The 11,344-nt window shown below is 40.9% G+C and overlaps 1 protein-coding gene across 1 annotated transcript in view; it reads right to left on the bottom strand.

Annotated features, from left to right (window-relative positions):
* Nucleotides 1–887: 887 nt before the first annotated feature.
* Nucleotides 888–11,344, bottom strand: part of LOC139650847 (coiled-coil domain-containing protein 136-like) — a 28,101-nt gene continuing 17,644 nt past the window's right edge. The window contains exons 8-11 of the mRNA XM_071527630.1: nucleotides 10,880–11,135; nucleotides 10,438–10,572; nucleotides 8,070–8,184; nucleotides 888–5,509 (exon numbers count right to left, since the gene is read on the bottom strand). Of these exons, the coding sequence (XP_071383731.1) occupies nucleotides 8,080–8,184; nucleotides 10,438–10,572; nucleotides 10,880–11,135 (496 nt within the window). The 3' untranslated portion in view covers nucleotides 888–5,509; nucleotides 8,070–8,079. The remainder of the gene's footprint in view (nucleotides 5,510–8,069; nucleotides 8,185–10,437; nucleotides 10,573–10,879; nucleotides 11,136–11,344) is intronic.

Below are 11,344 nucleotides of genomic sequence, written 5' to 3'. Positions count from 1 at the left end.
TATTTTACTATATTCTACGTTCTTTGTTTGGGGAAATGGAGCATAATTTCAAGAAATGTGTCTTGGCAATCAGGAAAAACTGTAATCTAGAATAATGCTTAGACAGAAGGGAACCCGCAGAGTGAATGCTATACAGATTACTGGAAAGTCCATTTGCTTCAGCATTTGAAGTCTTTGCTCTGGTTTTTGTGTCTTTGTTTCATGTTTATTCTGTCAATGCCACATAATGAAAATATTGAAACTGGATGATTTGCAATTGATTTGGATCATTTGGGATCAGAGACCACCAACAGCAAATGAGAGCCCAGTTTACAGTGAGGCGGAAGTGTTATATCAGAACGTTATATTACACTGCATACCTATTTAAAGCCCTTGAAATGTAAAGTTTCTACCTTCTTCTGTAAGTATCTTTTCTTAGTGTTTTTTAGCGCATGTTAATGCATATTAAGACATGCTGGATGACGCAAATTCCTGTGAGATTCAAGGTCCTGGCGTTGGGAGTCAGCAGGATAATCTCAGCTATATGATTAAGTGTGCGATATTCCGTCTTTGCCTAATTGTCTGGTGTGAGGAGATTTACAACTGAGAGACAAAAACATCTGTGAAATCCATCGTTATGGGTGTGATGCAATGCGTTTTCAAAATCGGTGAGAGAAAGTATTCAACCCACTTGACTTTTTCCACATTTTGTGGTGTTCCAGCCTCTGTTCAGAATGGACTAAATTAGGAAATGTTCTTGCTGATCTACACACAATAACCCATAATGTAATAATCAAAGTTGATATTTTTATTTACAATTTCTTTCCAAATGCAACACCACAAAATGCGAAAAAGTCAAAGTAAGAGTGCCGTACATACACACACATATGCACATAAACAAACCCGCAGATACATCATACATATGAAAAAAACACATTTCGCATACAGTATTAACACATACAAGGGACATGAAAGGCAAGGATAAACTACTTTAATTTCTCTGTTCATTTACAAAATGTACAGACCTGTTTAACAAAATCGTCACAAAATAAAAGCCCAGAGAGACGTTAGCGTGGTGCTGAGAATGCAGAAACATCAGAAGTACTGTTCGGTACAGTCCTTTAGAGAAGTAGAGAACAGACACACACACACACAGAAACACACAGAAGAACAACTTTTTAGCATATGCGTCATTTCAAACAATAGCAATAACAGCGAGCAGCAGCCGGGTGACATGCCAGTCTCCTTGACATATCCCGAAAGTTTGGAAGTCTAAGTGAAAGCAGAGTTCATATACATTCCCTGACAGTGACTGCTACAGTGTTTGAAGTGCAACGGAAAAGCCAATACAGATATGCCACAAATATGCAACCATTATAGAATAGAATAGAAGAGCAATCTGAGGTGGAATTTGTGGATTTAACTACAGAATGGTAATAAAACAGTCTATTTGCAAAAGAAACTTATGGAAGAGTTTGATTACAGTACACATGCATGCTTCCACTTATTCAGTGTGCATTGTCTAACTCTAATGCTGCTACAGTTGACTGAAACTACCCGTCTATTTGCATGCAACATCACTAATTCTCATTCTCTAAATCTAACATGCAACACGTCGGTCTATACAAGTAGCTACCCTTCGTCAAGACACTACTATATCTACTGCTACATTGTTTTGCAAACATCTCAGAAATGCTTAAAAACTACAGTCATCAGCTATATGCAAACAATTCAAAAATAACCAATGACTGAAATTTGAACTCTATGCTATTTACAATACAGTACAAATCATACCACACGTCGGTACAAAATACGTAAGTACAGATATATGTACATAATCACATCAGCATGCATTGCCCTTCCGGGAAGGTTTTGTATTTTTACTGACATGGAAAAAAGACAGAAGACTTAAGAACTGGCTGGTTACTGTCACTTGAAATGAGCACGAAACGCAGATTACGTGTTGCGGACACGAATAATGCGATGATTACGTTCCTCCACTAAGAATTATTATTTTTATTATATGACATTATATATTATATGGATTATATGACAATAGCATGATTTTGGACATGCTATTTTCTCCTGTTCGTTATGTGAAATGGTTAGCTCACGGTTAAGTTTAGGCAAGTAAAACAAGTTCAGTTGAGGTTAGAGTTACAATTTGGTTAGGGTTCGGGTAAAGGTTTTGGTCATGGTAAAATTAGAAAATAAAAACTTCCACTCTGTCTCCTCCACCTAATCCTTTCCTGGTGGAGAAACGGATTTCACTTTATTCGCATCTTAAGACATGGTGCTCATTTCGCAAAATTTCAGACTAGAGACTAGACTGGAATTTCAGGTTAGCTGAAGTGATTCAAGTCACAAATGAAATTAAATAACCATGTTTTTACACACATATATCAACATGTCAACACATAGGGTACAGTATACGGAGACTGCAATAGTGCACAGAAAAGTGTTAAACACGGGGCACCAATAAAGCACTTCAGAGCTTCGGCTCAACTAAACCTCCACAGAATAGATGTCAATCATTTCACATTGTATGGTACGAGCGAAACACCTCCTTCTATTTCTATAAAGCCACATTACCCAAAACATCAAACATGGTGTGACATTAAATACAGTATCTCTCTCTAGTTGTCCGTCAACAATAATCTAATCAAAGAAAGTACATTTCTAACAGCTAGATTCATGTCATGTCATGCAAAAAACTACACAATAACATGCTTTTTCTCATTTGTAACAATACAGAACCTGTCATAGTATGTAATGTGTGCAGCTCACATACTAAACAGTGTCCTGGTATTACGACAGATACTGTAATAAGGTCAAATACCCACAGTGTTAAATACAGTAATACAGTAATAAATAGGTTAATCATCAAAATAATAATAATATTCTAATTCAAATTCCTACAGTTTGTTAGGAAAGGCCTGCTTCCTCACCTTATTGTCACTTCAGAAGGCTTGGACACAGTTCATGACCACACAAATGTTCTCATTCAATGCATTGTGTATTTCAGATAGTGTGTCCATACATGACTAGTAGGCTAATGTGAAAGATTTTTTTGTCTTTGTGTGGCTGTTTACACTCCACCATGCCAAAGCTTGAGGAACAATCGGGAGAATTTTACTCAGAAACGGAGGTGGTAGGAAAAGGTTCGACTTATTGTCATTCTCGATAGCGTCGTATTGCTGGTGCTTGTAAACAAGCTGGAATGTCTTTTATTTTGAAGCTCACAATGATTTGATAAAGGTCCCATGCATCCCTGGAAATCAGGGCAAGCAGGCAACAGTGGGTTTTAATTATGTTATTAGCTAGTTAATTGTGCAAGTTGTGTAACCGACTCTAAATGCCTCATGCCAACCCAATCGCGATCACTGTCATTTGAGAATCACAGTCACTACTGAGTACAAGCCAAACAAGGACAAAGAGTTAACAGACAAGGGGAAGAGACTCCTACGTCTTATTTTATTCTATGATTATTTGGTCACCATATTGATTGCATTCACTTAAAAACCCATAAAGCATTCTCCCATAAAACATAAACATGAATTACACCAGAATCCACTGAAAACTAAAACTTGTCTATGTACAAAAATATCCCTCTGAATCTTAAAGCAACTCTGGCACAGTCGTGAGCTTGAACCAGACACAGTGAAATCAGTCATCACGAACAATCTCTAACTGGAAATTATTTTGCCTAACAAATACCTTTCTGCATTTATAAAAGTGTTATTTAGTAGTAGCATACTCGTGTAGTACTATAAACATACAAATACAGTGAAAGAGCTGAGAAAGGAGGTGGAAATTTAAGGGTTAAAAATCACAGACATTTACAACACTTGAATCTGATCCGTAAAGGGCTAGGTAGTTAAAATATAGCTGACTGAATGAATTTTGTCGGGTTTTTTTTTTTTTTTTTGCTTTGACATCACTCAACCCATGCTACAAAATGAACTGTATCTGTTAAATAAAGTTAATTGTAAGCTGAGGACACACAAGCGTGCAGGACATGGTAATAGAGCAGTAAGCGGGACTGAAGCAGAGTGTATTAAGAATAAGGCTAAGCAAGCATTTACCATGGCATTTGGGGTAACTTTATCTGCTACCATTATTTCTCTAAACAAACCATTCTCTCCATCATCGGTGTGACTCAATGAGTGCAAAATATCGTTAATTTAAAGAGGAAGAATAAGGCAAAGCATTTGTCAATAAGCTAATCCAGTGGTTCTCGACTTTGTGCCATCATGACCCAAGAGCCTGCAGGTTTTCATTCCAACCAAACTCTACAGTAGCTGATTTCACTAATTATTTTCTCCTCTCTGTTTGAAAGTGTGCAAATCAATCATCTGACATTAGCTGGTTTAGCGTTTGGTTGGAATAGAGAGGTGACATTCCCGCCATTTGCTGTGTAGTCCAAAATCCCTATGGAAAATATGAATGGGATTTGCAAGAAACACCAAAAATAAAGTGTATGCTACACAGAGGCTTACTGGCTATAGGCCTACATTTTGTTCAATGAAATAAAAATACATTAATATAATTTGTGAATTTTCATCATTCTATTACTTGTAATATTGATTTTTGCTAGCGAAATGCTAATCGTTTTTTTAGAGTCTGTAGCTCGCAACAACCAACAACTGGAATAAAACTAGCTAACTAGTTAACTAAAGAGAACAAGGCAACTAGAACTAACAACTATAATAACTATTCAATGGGACATTATGAAAATCTTAATAATTTGATTGTACAACACAGTCAGGAAGAGACGAGAGGTAAAGGAAGTTGCTCATGACTTCCTTCGCGCTGTTGTAGTCTGCTTTCCCTGATGATTAGCATTTCGTTAGCATAACCTGATATTAAAACTAGCTAAAAGATCAAAATTCACAAAGCCGATGCTACAGGATGTATTTTAACCCCAAGAACAAAACATCATATATCTCGTGGGTATGCTTTTTTTTTCTTTTCCGAAAAGACCATTTATATTTTCCATAGGGTTGGACTACACACCCAATGGCAGAGATGCTAAGCTATGGCATAAAAAATGAAAACTTCCGCTAACAGCCTCGACAAAAACCTGCAGACACTTGGGTCACAAAGGCAAAAGGTTGCCACAGAGCTAACCAATCAATCAACTGAACTGCAATGATGACCTGCAAGATTGTGCAGAGCAAGAGCAAAGAGAGTCTTTGTGTTCAACTTTGTATATCCAACCATCTTATTGCCTTTCCCTCTGGCTCACTATCACTGATGTGTGTAGTGTATAGGTGGAAAATTTTACTGTGTGATGCCGTCCACTAAACAGGGGAACGCGACAAGCAGACACCGGGACAGCGACGGCATGGAGCCACATGTGTGTATGGGGTGGCACTGGATGGGCGATGGCAATCCCAGAGTTCTCGGGGTCACTGTGAGGTCACTTCCTGTGTAGTCCTCAGGCCTTGATGAGGCTGGGGACAACCAGAACTACTATGGCTGCCATGGCAACCGCCGCCAACAGGTTCCAGCCTTCAGTGTCACTCTCCTGAGAAAGAGGGTATAGTTATGTTAGTAGGGTTGCATGGGGCTGCATGGAGTTACATTTCACACACATACACACACAAACATACACACACACACACACACACACACACACACACAGCTCCCCGCAGCTCAGGAATTTTGGCACTTTCATTGACCCTACACAGGTTTCAGACACTAGAACTGTGTCATTTTATCGCAGCATTTCTGTGTGTGTGTGTGTGTGTGTGTGTGTGTGTGTGTGTGCGTGGGTGTGTGTGTGTGTGATTTTAGCTGTGACGCCATCTTGGAACTCGCCCAGTAAGTGTGAACTTTGATAATGCTGACAGCCTCCCAGCCACACTCAAACACACCGTCACCACACAGGCCTCATGACTGAGTCACCAAAATGGAGGCCTCACACACTCATCAACCTCACACACTCGTCAGCCTCACTCACATCAACCTCACACACACACCACCACTTGGCAAACACTTGAATAGGCTGCCCAAATCCCCCAAACCAAAGATCTTTAACATAGCTCTGTGTTTAGCTAAACAGCTGTCAGCTACACTCAGCTGGGGTTGTGAGGAAGTCGGTATGATATGTTCCACTCAGAAGTCTGAAATTCCCAGCTGGTAGGTGGTAATTACAACCTCCGTGCATTCCAGTGGTCCAGCTCGGAAAAACCAGAGGAGAAACATGGAGATTTAATTTGCCCAATGTAAAATACTGTTCCTCATGCAACAGCTAAATCAATGATATTTGGCAACGATAGCTAGCTAGAACGTTAACAGAGAACATTAGTGCAACTTTATATTTTCAATTTACAATTTTTAGTAGAAAGAATCCAGCACACTGTTCTTGCAACATATCACCTTAATACTTTGTCGCAAGAACAGTGTGCAGGATTCTTTCTACTAAGAACTGTTAACCTTCATCTGAGGCACCTGCACAAAGAAGTTTTTGGAGGTGCAAATATCTTTATAAGTAAATTTATATGTTTAACCATTGACAACACGGGTATTTTGATGGATTTAAGGTCATGCAATGCTGAAAATTGAACTTTAGTGTATTTTGATGATTATACCCTGCTAGAAAATCCAGCTAGCTGGTAGTTGGTCACCAGCTTGACCAGCTCATGACCAGCTTGTCCAGCTCATAGGTTCCAAGATAGTCGTAGCTGGTTTTTACATCAGGGTAAGCATTTTTAAAGTAATGCTAGGTAGAGCCGCCGTGTCTGCATCTTGTAATTCCGATTTGTACGGCTGTTCAACTGCATTTAGGAAGTGAGAATTTCTGACTTTCAGAAATCTCTGGAAAGCAGCATGAGTCTCAAGCCTCATCAGACATGAGACTCACCCCAGTTGGCTGCATTTGGGCGAGGGAGTGAGTCAATCTAAGGCCAAGTTCTTTAAGTGTCTGGCGGGGTTGCGGACTGGCTACTGCTCTGCCTCTGGACCCTGACAGTGGTGTTGAAATCAGAACTGGGTCATCCATCCTGGCACAAGCCACAATCTCTGCACAATCCCAATGGAGATATTAATGGAGCCTCACGTCACTGTCTTCCCCTGGACACTTGAATAAAAGCAGCCTTTGAGAACATATATGGGAAACAGACAAGCCAGTGTTTTGTTCTTCTTTTTTGCCTTTTTTCTCATGGCTATCAAATCACAAGTGAAGAGGTTGTTTAGCACTTACTTCCAAGTCTTTATCATAGAGGCATGACTAAGCCATTCTTCACAGTGGAGTCACACTGTGTATGATGATGTATTTGGAAACTACTGTGAGTCTATGACTTATTTCACTGTCCGCCTCAATTAGCTTACAAATTGGGTGGAGGAAAAAGCTGATGGCTTTAGGCAAAAAAATCTAATTATTATTATTATTGGGGGTTTTTTCTGGTCAAATATTTCTGCAACCCACCGCTACCATTTTGTTTCCACCCCATTTGGTGCCAGCATCACTGAGGTGGGACGTTTTCCTTGCTGTTATGGTTTTGTTGAAGAGCATTCGTGTGAGATGTGTGATGGTGACATTGTTCTTGGCAAGAAATATTACACTGGCAGAACATATCTAATACAAATGGTATTGGAGACATGATTTTCGTCTTCAATTCATGTATCAGGGTTCCCATCGTGGCCCTGATGTAAAATTCCATGACTTTCCATGACAAAGTCAGAGCATTTCCATGTTCTTCCTTCCAGACTTGTAAATGTTGTTTTTTTTAATGGGGTGAACAGTCTGGTTTCCACTCCAGTTGGGCTGAAAAACCATCTAATGAAATGAGTGTTGAAATGAGTGTGAAACAAGGTGGAAAATACATTCTGCTATATTCTTTGTAAAATTCCCTGATATTTCCTGACTTCCCCAGAGACTTTATCAAATCCCCTGACTTTCCCTGTCTGGAATACACCTCTCCAGATATTCCATGATCAGTGGGATCCCTGATTTAGTCTGAAAATCCTGTATGCAGAGACGACTACATTCAGGGAATTCGTTTGGATACAACCTCATTATTCAGCCACTCTTGGACACTGTAAGAAGCAGAGTGTCTGGTACAGAAGGAAGGTCGTGGCCATACCTGGTCCCTTCTAGGATGCCAGCTCCTCCCACCAGCACCAAATCAAGGCCACTATTACAATCATTCCTATGAAGGGGATGGAGAGAACAGGGGGCTCAGACGGAGGAGTGCAGTTCTGGGGAGAAGACAAAAGGAGTGTAGGGGGATGGAGAGAGGAGGGTGGTAAGAGAAAACAAAATAATAAAATCATAATAATAATCCGAGAACGTGTGAGAGAGAAAGGCAGGCATGGAGCAACCAAAAACAAACGTGTGAGGGATGCGGAAAAAACAGATAGAGAAATAGACAGATTGATAGAGATAGGTAGACAGGCAGGTTGAGCATCAAAAACCATCAAATTTGTAGAGAATTTGATATAGTCCATTGTGTTAGTTTCATGTGCAACGAAGATGATGGTGATTAGATTACAACAGAACATGACAATGAAGGGAAGGGAAGAAACAGAAAGAGCAAGCAATTAGAGAACGACATCAAAGATGGTTAAAGACAAGATGGAGAGCTTTAATAGCAGTTTATCACAGCTCCAGATCTGTAGTCAAAGTCTCCATCTTGTCATTTAAAGATCTCTGCCTACACTTTGAAGTGCTGCCTTTCCAATCGATAGCGTCCCGCACAGAGGGAACCCTGGCCGTTGTCAGCAGCACTGCAGTGTGGGTTCCAGGCTGTGGGCTTTGGGTTTAGCCACAAGGTAAATTACAACTATGGAGGACAAGGACGTAAGTGAATGACATGATAGTGAGGCTGGGCAAGCAGAACCCAATCCAAACCCTTACATTTGGATCGGTCTGCCTTTGAGGAGATGTTGAATACACAATACATTATCAGCCAAATAGGTGGACCCTGCATGTCAGTATGCATCACTATGTTTCTTATCTTTTTAGGTTGACAATTTGGAGTAAAGCTCTGATTCAGCACTTCCTGTTGCAATGGCCTCAGCCAGGAAGAGGAAGCAGTAATTTGAGAAGAAACAGAACAGACAGATGACTGCTGGACGAAAACAAACTGCCCTGTAGCAACACATGTTGGGAAGAAGCCAAGCTCAGAACAGCTCACAGAAAACGCTTAGTAACCGGCTACATCAGCAGAGCTGCAGTTGTCACAACCAGTAAGCAAGGAGACCAATGAGACATCTAGAGAGTGTTTTGACCAAGCTGTTATTGACCCACATGCACACAGTACGAACAGACAGACTTCATGGTGGAAAGAAAAATGAATTTGTAGTATATCGTCATTCAAGAAGTGCTGTATTAGTAGTATATCATGGGGAAATAGGCGTGTGTATTTTGCTTTGCACTTACCTTGAAGTTTTTAATTTCTTCATCCCCCCACCCCACCATGCCACCTCTTCAGACGAGGAACCATTGTTGACTCTTAGGTTGTACATTCCAAAGATTTTACCCCTAAGCCCTACTTCCTATTTAGGCACCTGTACAGTTACCTGACACTCAGCCTACTCAACATGCCAACTTGACCAATTCTGGAGTCTAATAAGATAACACACCCTCTGGTGGCCATATTGGAGGTCTTCATCACTATCACTACAAGTGATGAGGACCTCCAATATGGTCGCCAGAGGCTGATTTGCCCAGTAGCTAACATTACATGGGCAGTAGTTTAGTAGGTAGTAGTTGAATGTTAATGTTAACATTAGTTGCTTTGCTATATTAGCTTGTTGGTTATTAGCTAGCTAACGAAGCCTAACACAAATTTGTTCACATTAAGTGGGCTGACTTTTCTCAAGCTACACTGCAGAGTGCTTTGGAGTCGGGCTAAAGGAGCTAGCGCCAAAGACAAGACAGTTTACTATTTCATAGAGACCATTCACTTTTACTTGTAGTGTTACTTAACAGACCAACACCCACATCTCGACTATCTTTTTCAGATATCTCTTTTTATTTGCAAGCAGTTAATTCTCCAAAGAACCTTGATGCCACCAGTCCTGGTTGCTGGGAGATTTGTGACACAACTGCAAGCCTCTATATCCCTGCAAAGGGGTCATGGTCTTCCATTCTTCAAAATTTCAGGCACAATAAAATCTGCCCTGGTGATTTGCTCCCCCCTACAGGTGATTAGGATGAACAACCATGGCCACATTTTGGTAAAAATGAAAATGGCTGAGGGTGTTAAGCTCTCACCAGCTTCTGTACATCTCAGGTGCAAAGAAGTTTGAACTTACAAAGTTACCATGTCATGTAAACTTGGGTAACGCTCTTTTTGCGGGTCCCCTTGCAGTGACAGAAATCAGCCCTATGGATCAGAACCTCACTGAATCTGGAGAAGAAGGTTTAGCAGGGACCTGCTGCTGGACTGTTATGCAGGACTGCCCTGCTCTCCCAAGCACTTGAGCCCATGGCCTTTGACCTCTCACCTGTGACTTCCTGCCCACCAGATTCTCTAGCTCCACCTTGCAGCACTGCAGTTCCTGTTCAAGCGCCTCCCTCTCTTGCTGGCTACTGTCATACAGCTCCTGCAGCTCCGCCAGCTCTCCCTTCAACCCCTCACACTGACAGAAAGGAAGAAAGAAAGAAAGAAAGAAAGAAAGAAAGAAAGAAAGAAAGACTTATTCAGCAAATGTAAAAAAAAACCCAAAATGTACGCTTCTCGCGAGTGCAAAAACATTTTTGCAATATTATTGAAATTTTATCCAATTTCATTGCTTCTATTCGAATGATATCAAATAAGAGAAGCTTATTCGATATATCATAATTCACAAAAAATACTTGGATGGAAACCCAGCTACTGACTATTTGGTGATTTTCAGCTCTGCACCATCTCATTTTCGTGTTCTGTTGAAGTTGCTGTTCTGCTACCTCTCTCTGTACTTGCTGGGCCTTCTCTTCTGCTTGTCTGAGCTGGACCTTCAGGGAGCTGAGCTCGGAGCTGGTGCCATCGTTGGAGATGTTCTCCTGGATGGAGGCATCATCGGCCAGCTGCCTGCCCTGGTGTTCAGGCTGGGACTGGGACAGGGTTATGTAACCATCAGCCTTCACTGGTTCCTCCTCAACCAGCTGTCCTTCCTGCTCTGCTTCCCCTTCCACTCTCAAGGCCAGGTACACATCATCGCAGCTGTTACCCAAAGGGACACATTAGATAACAAGTAATGTATAGAATAGGTGATTAGTTAGACTTTGTCTGTGTGTGTGTGCATGCTTTGTATTCTTGTTCTGGTGTTGTTATAACCCGCAGTGCAGCACTTAATTCATTGCTGATTCACTCTCAGCATCATTTATTCAGAGAACGGAACAGGGACAGAACAGCCCAGTCCAGCCATAACT

Source organism: Centroberyx affinis, unplaced genomic scaffold, assembly GCF_046629955.1.
Source record: "Centroberyx affinis isolate AG114_WGS23_722 - 3 ecotype Tasmania unplaced genomic scaffold, CSIRO-AGI_Caff_v1 ptg001550l_1, whole genome shotgun sequence".
In the NCBI taxonomy this organism is placed as follows: domain Eukaryota; kingdom Metazoa; phylum Chordata; class Actinopteri; order Beryciformes; family Berycidae; genus Centroberyx; species Centroberyx affinis.
This window is presented reverse-complemented; position numbering and strand designations above follow the sequence as displayed.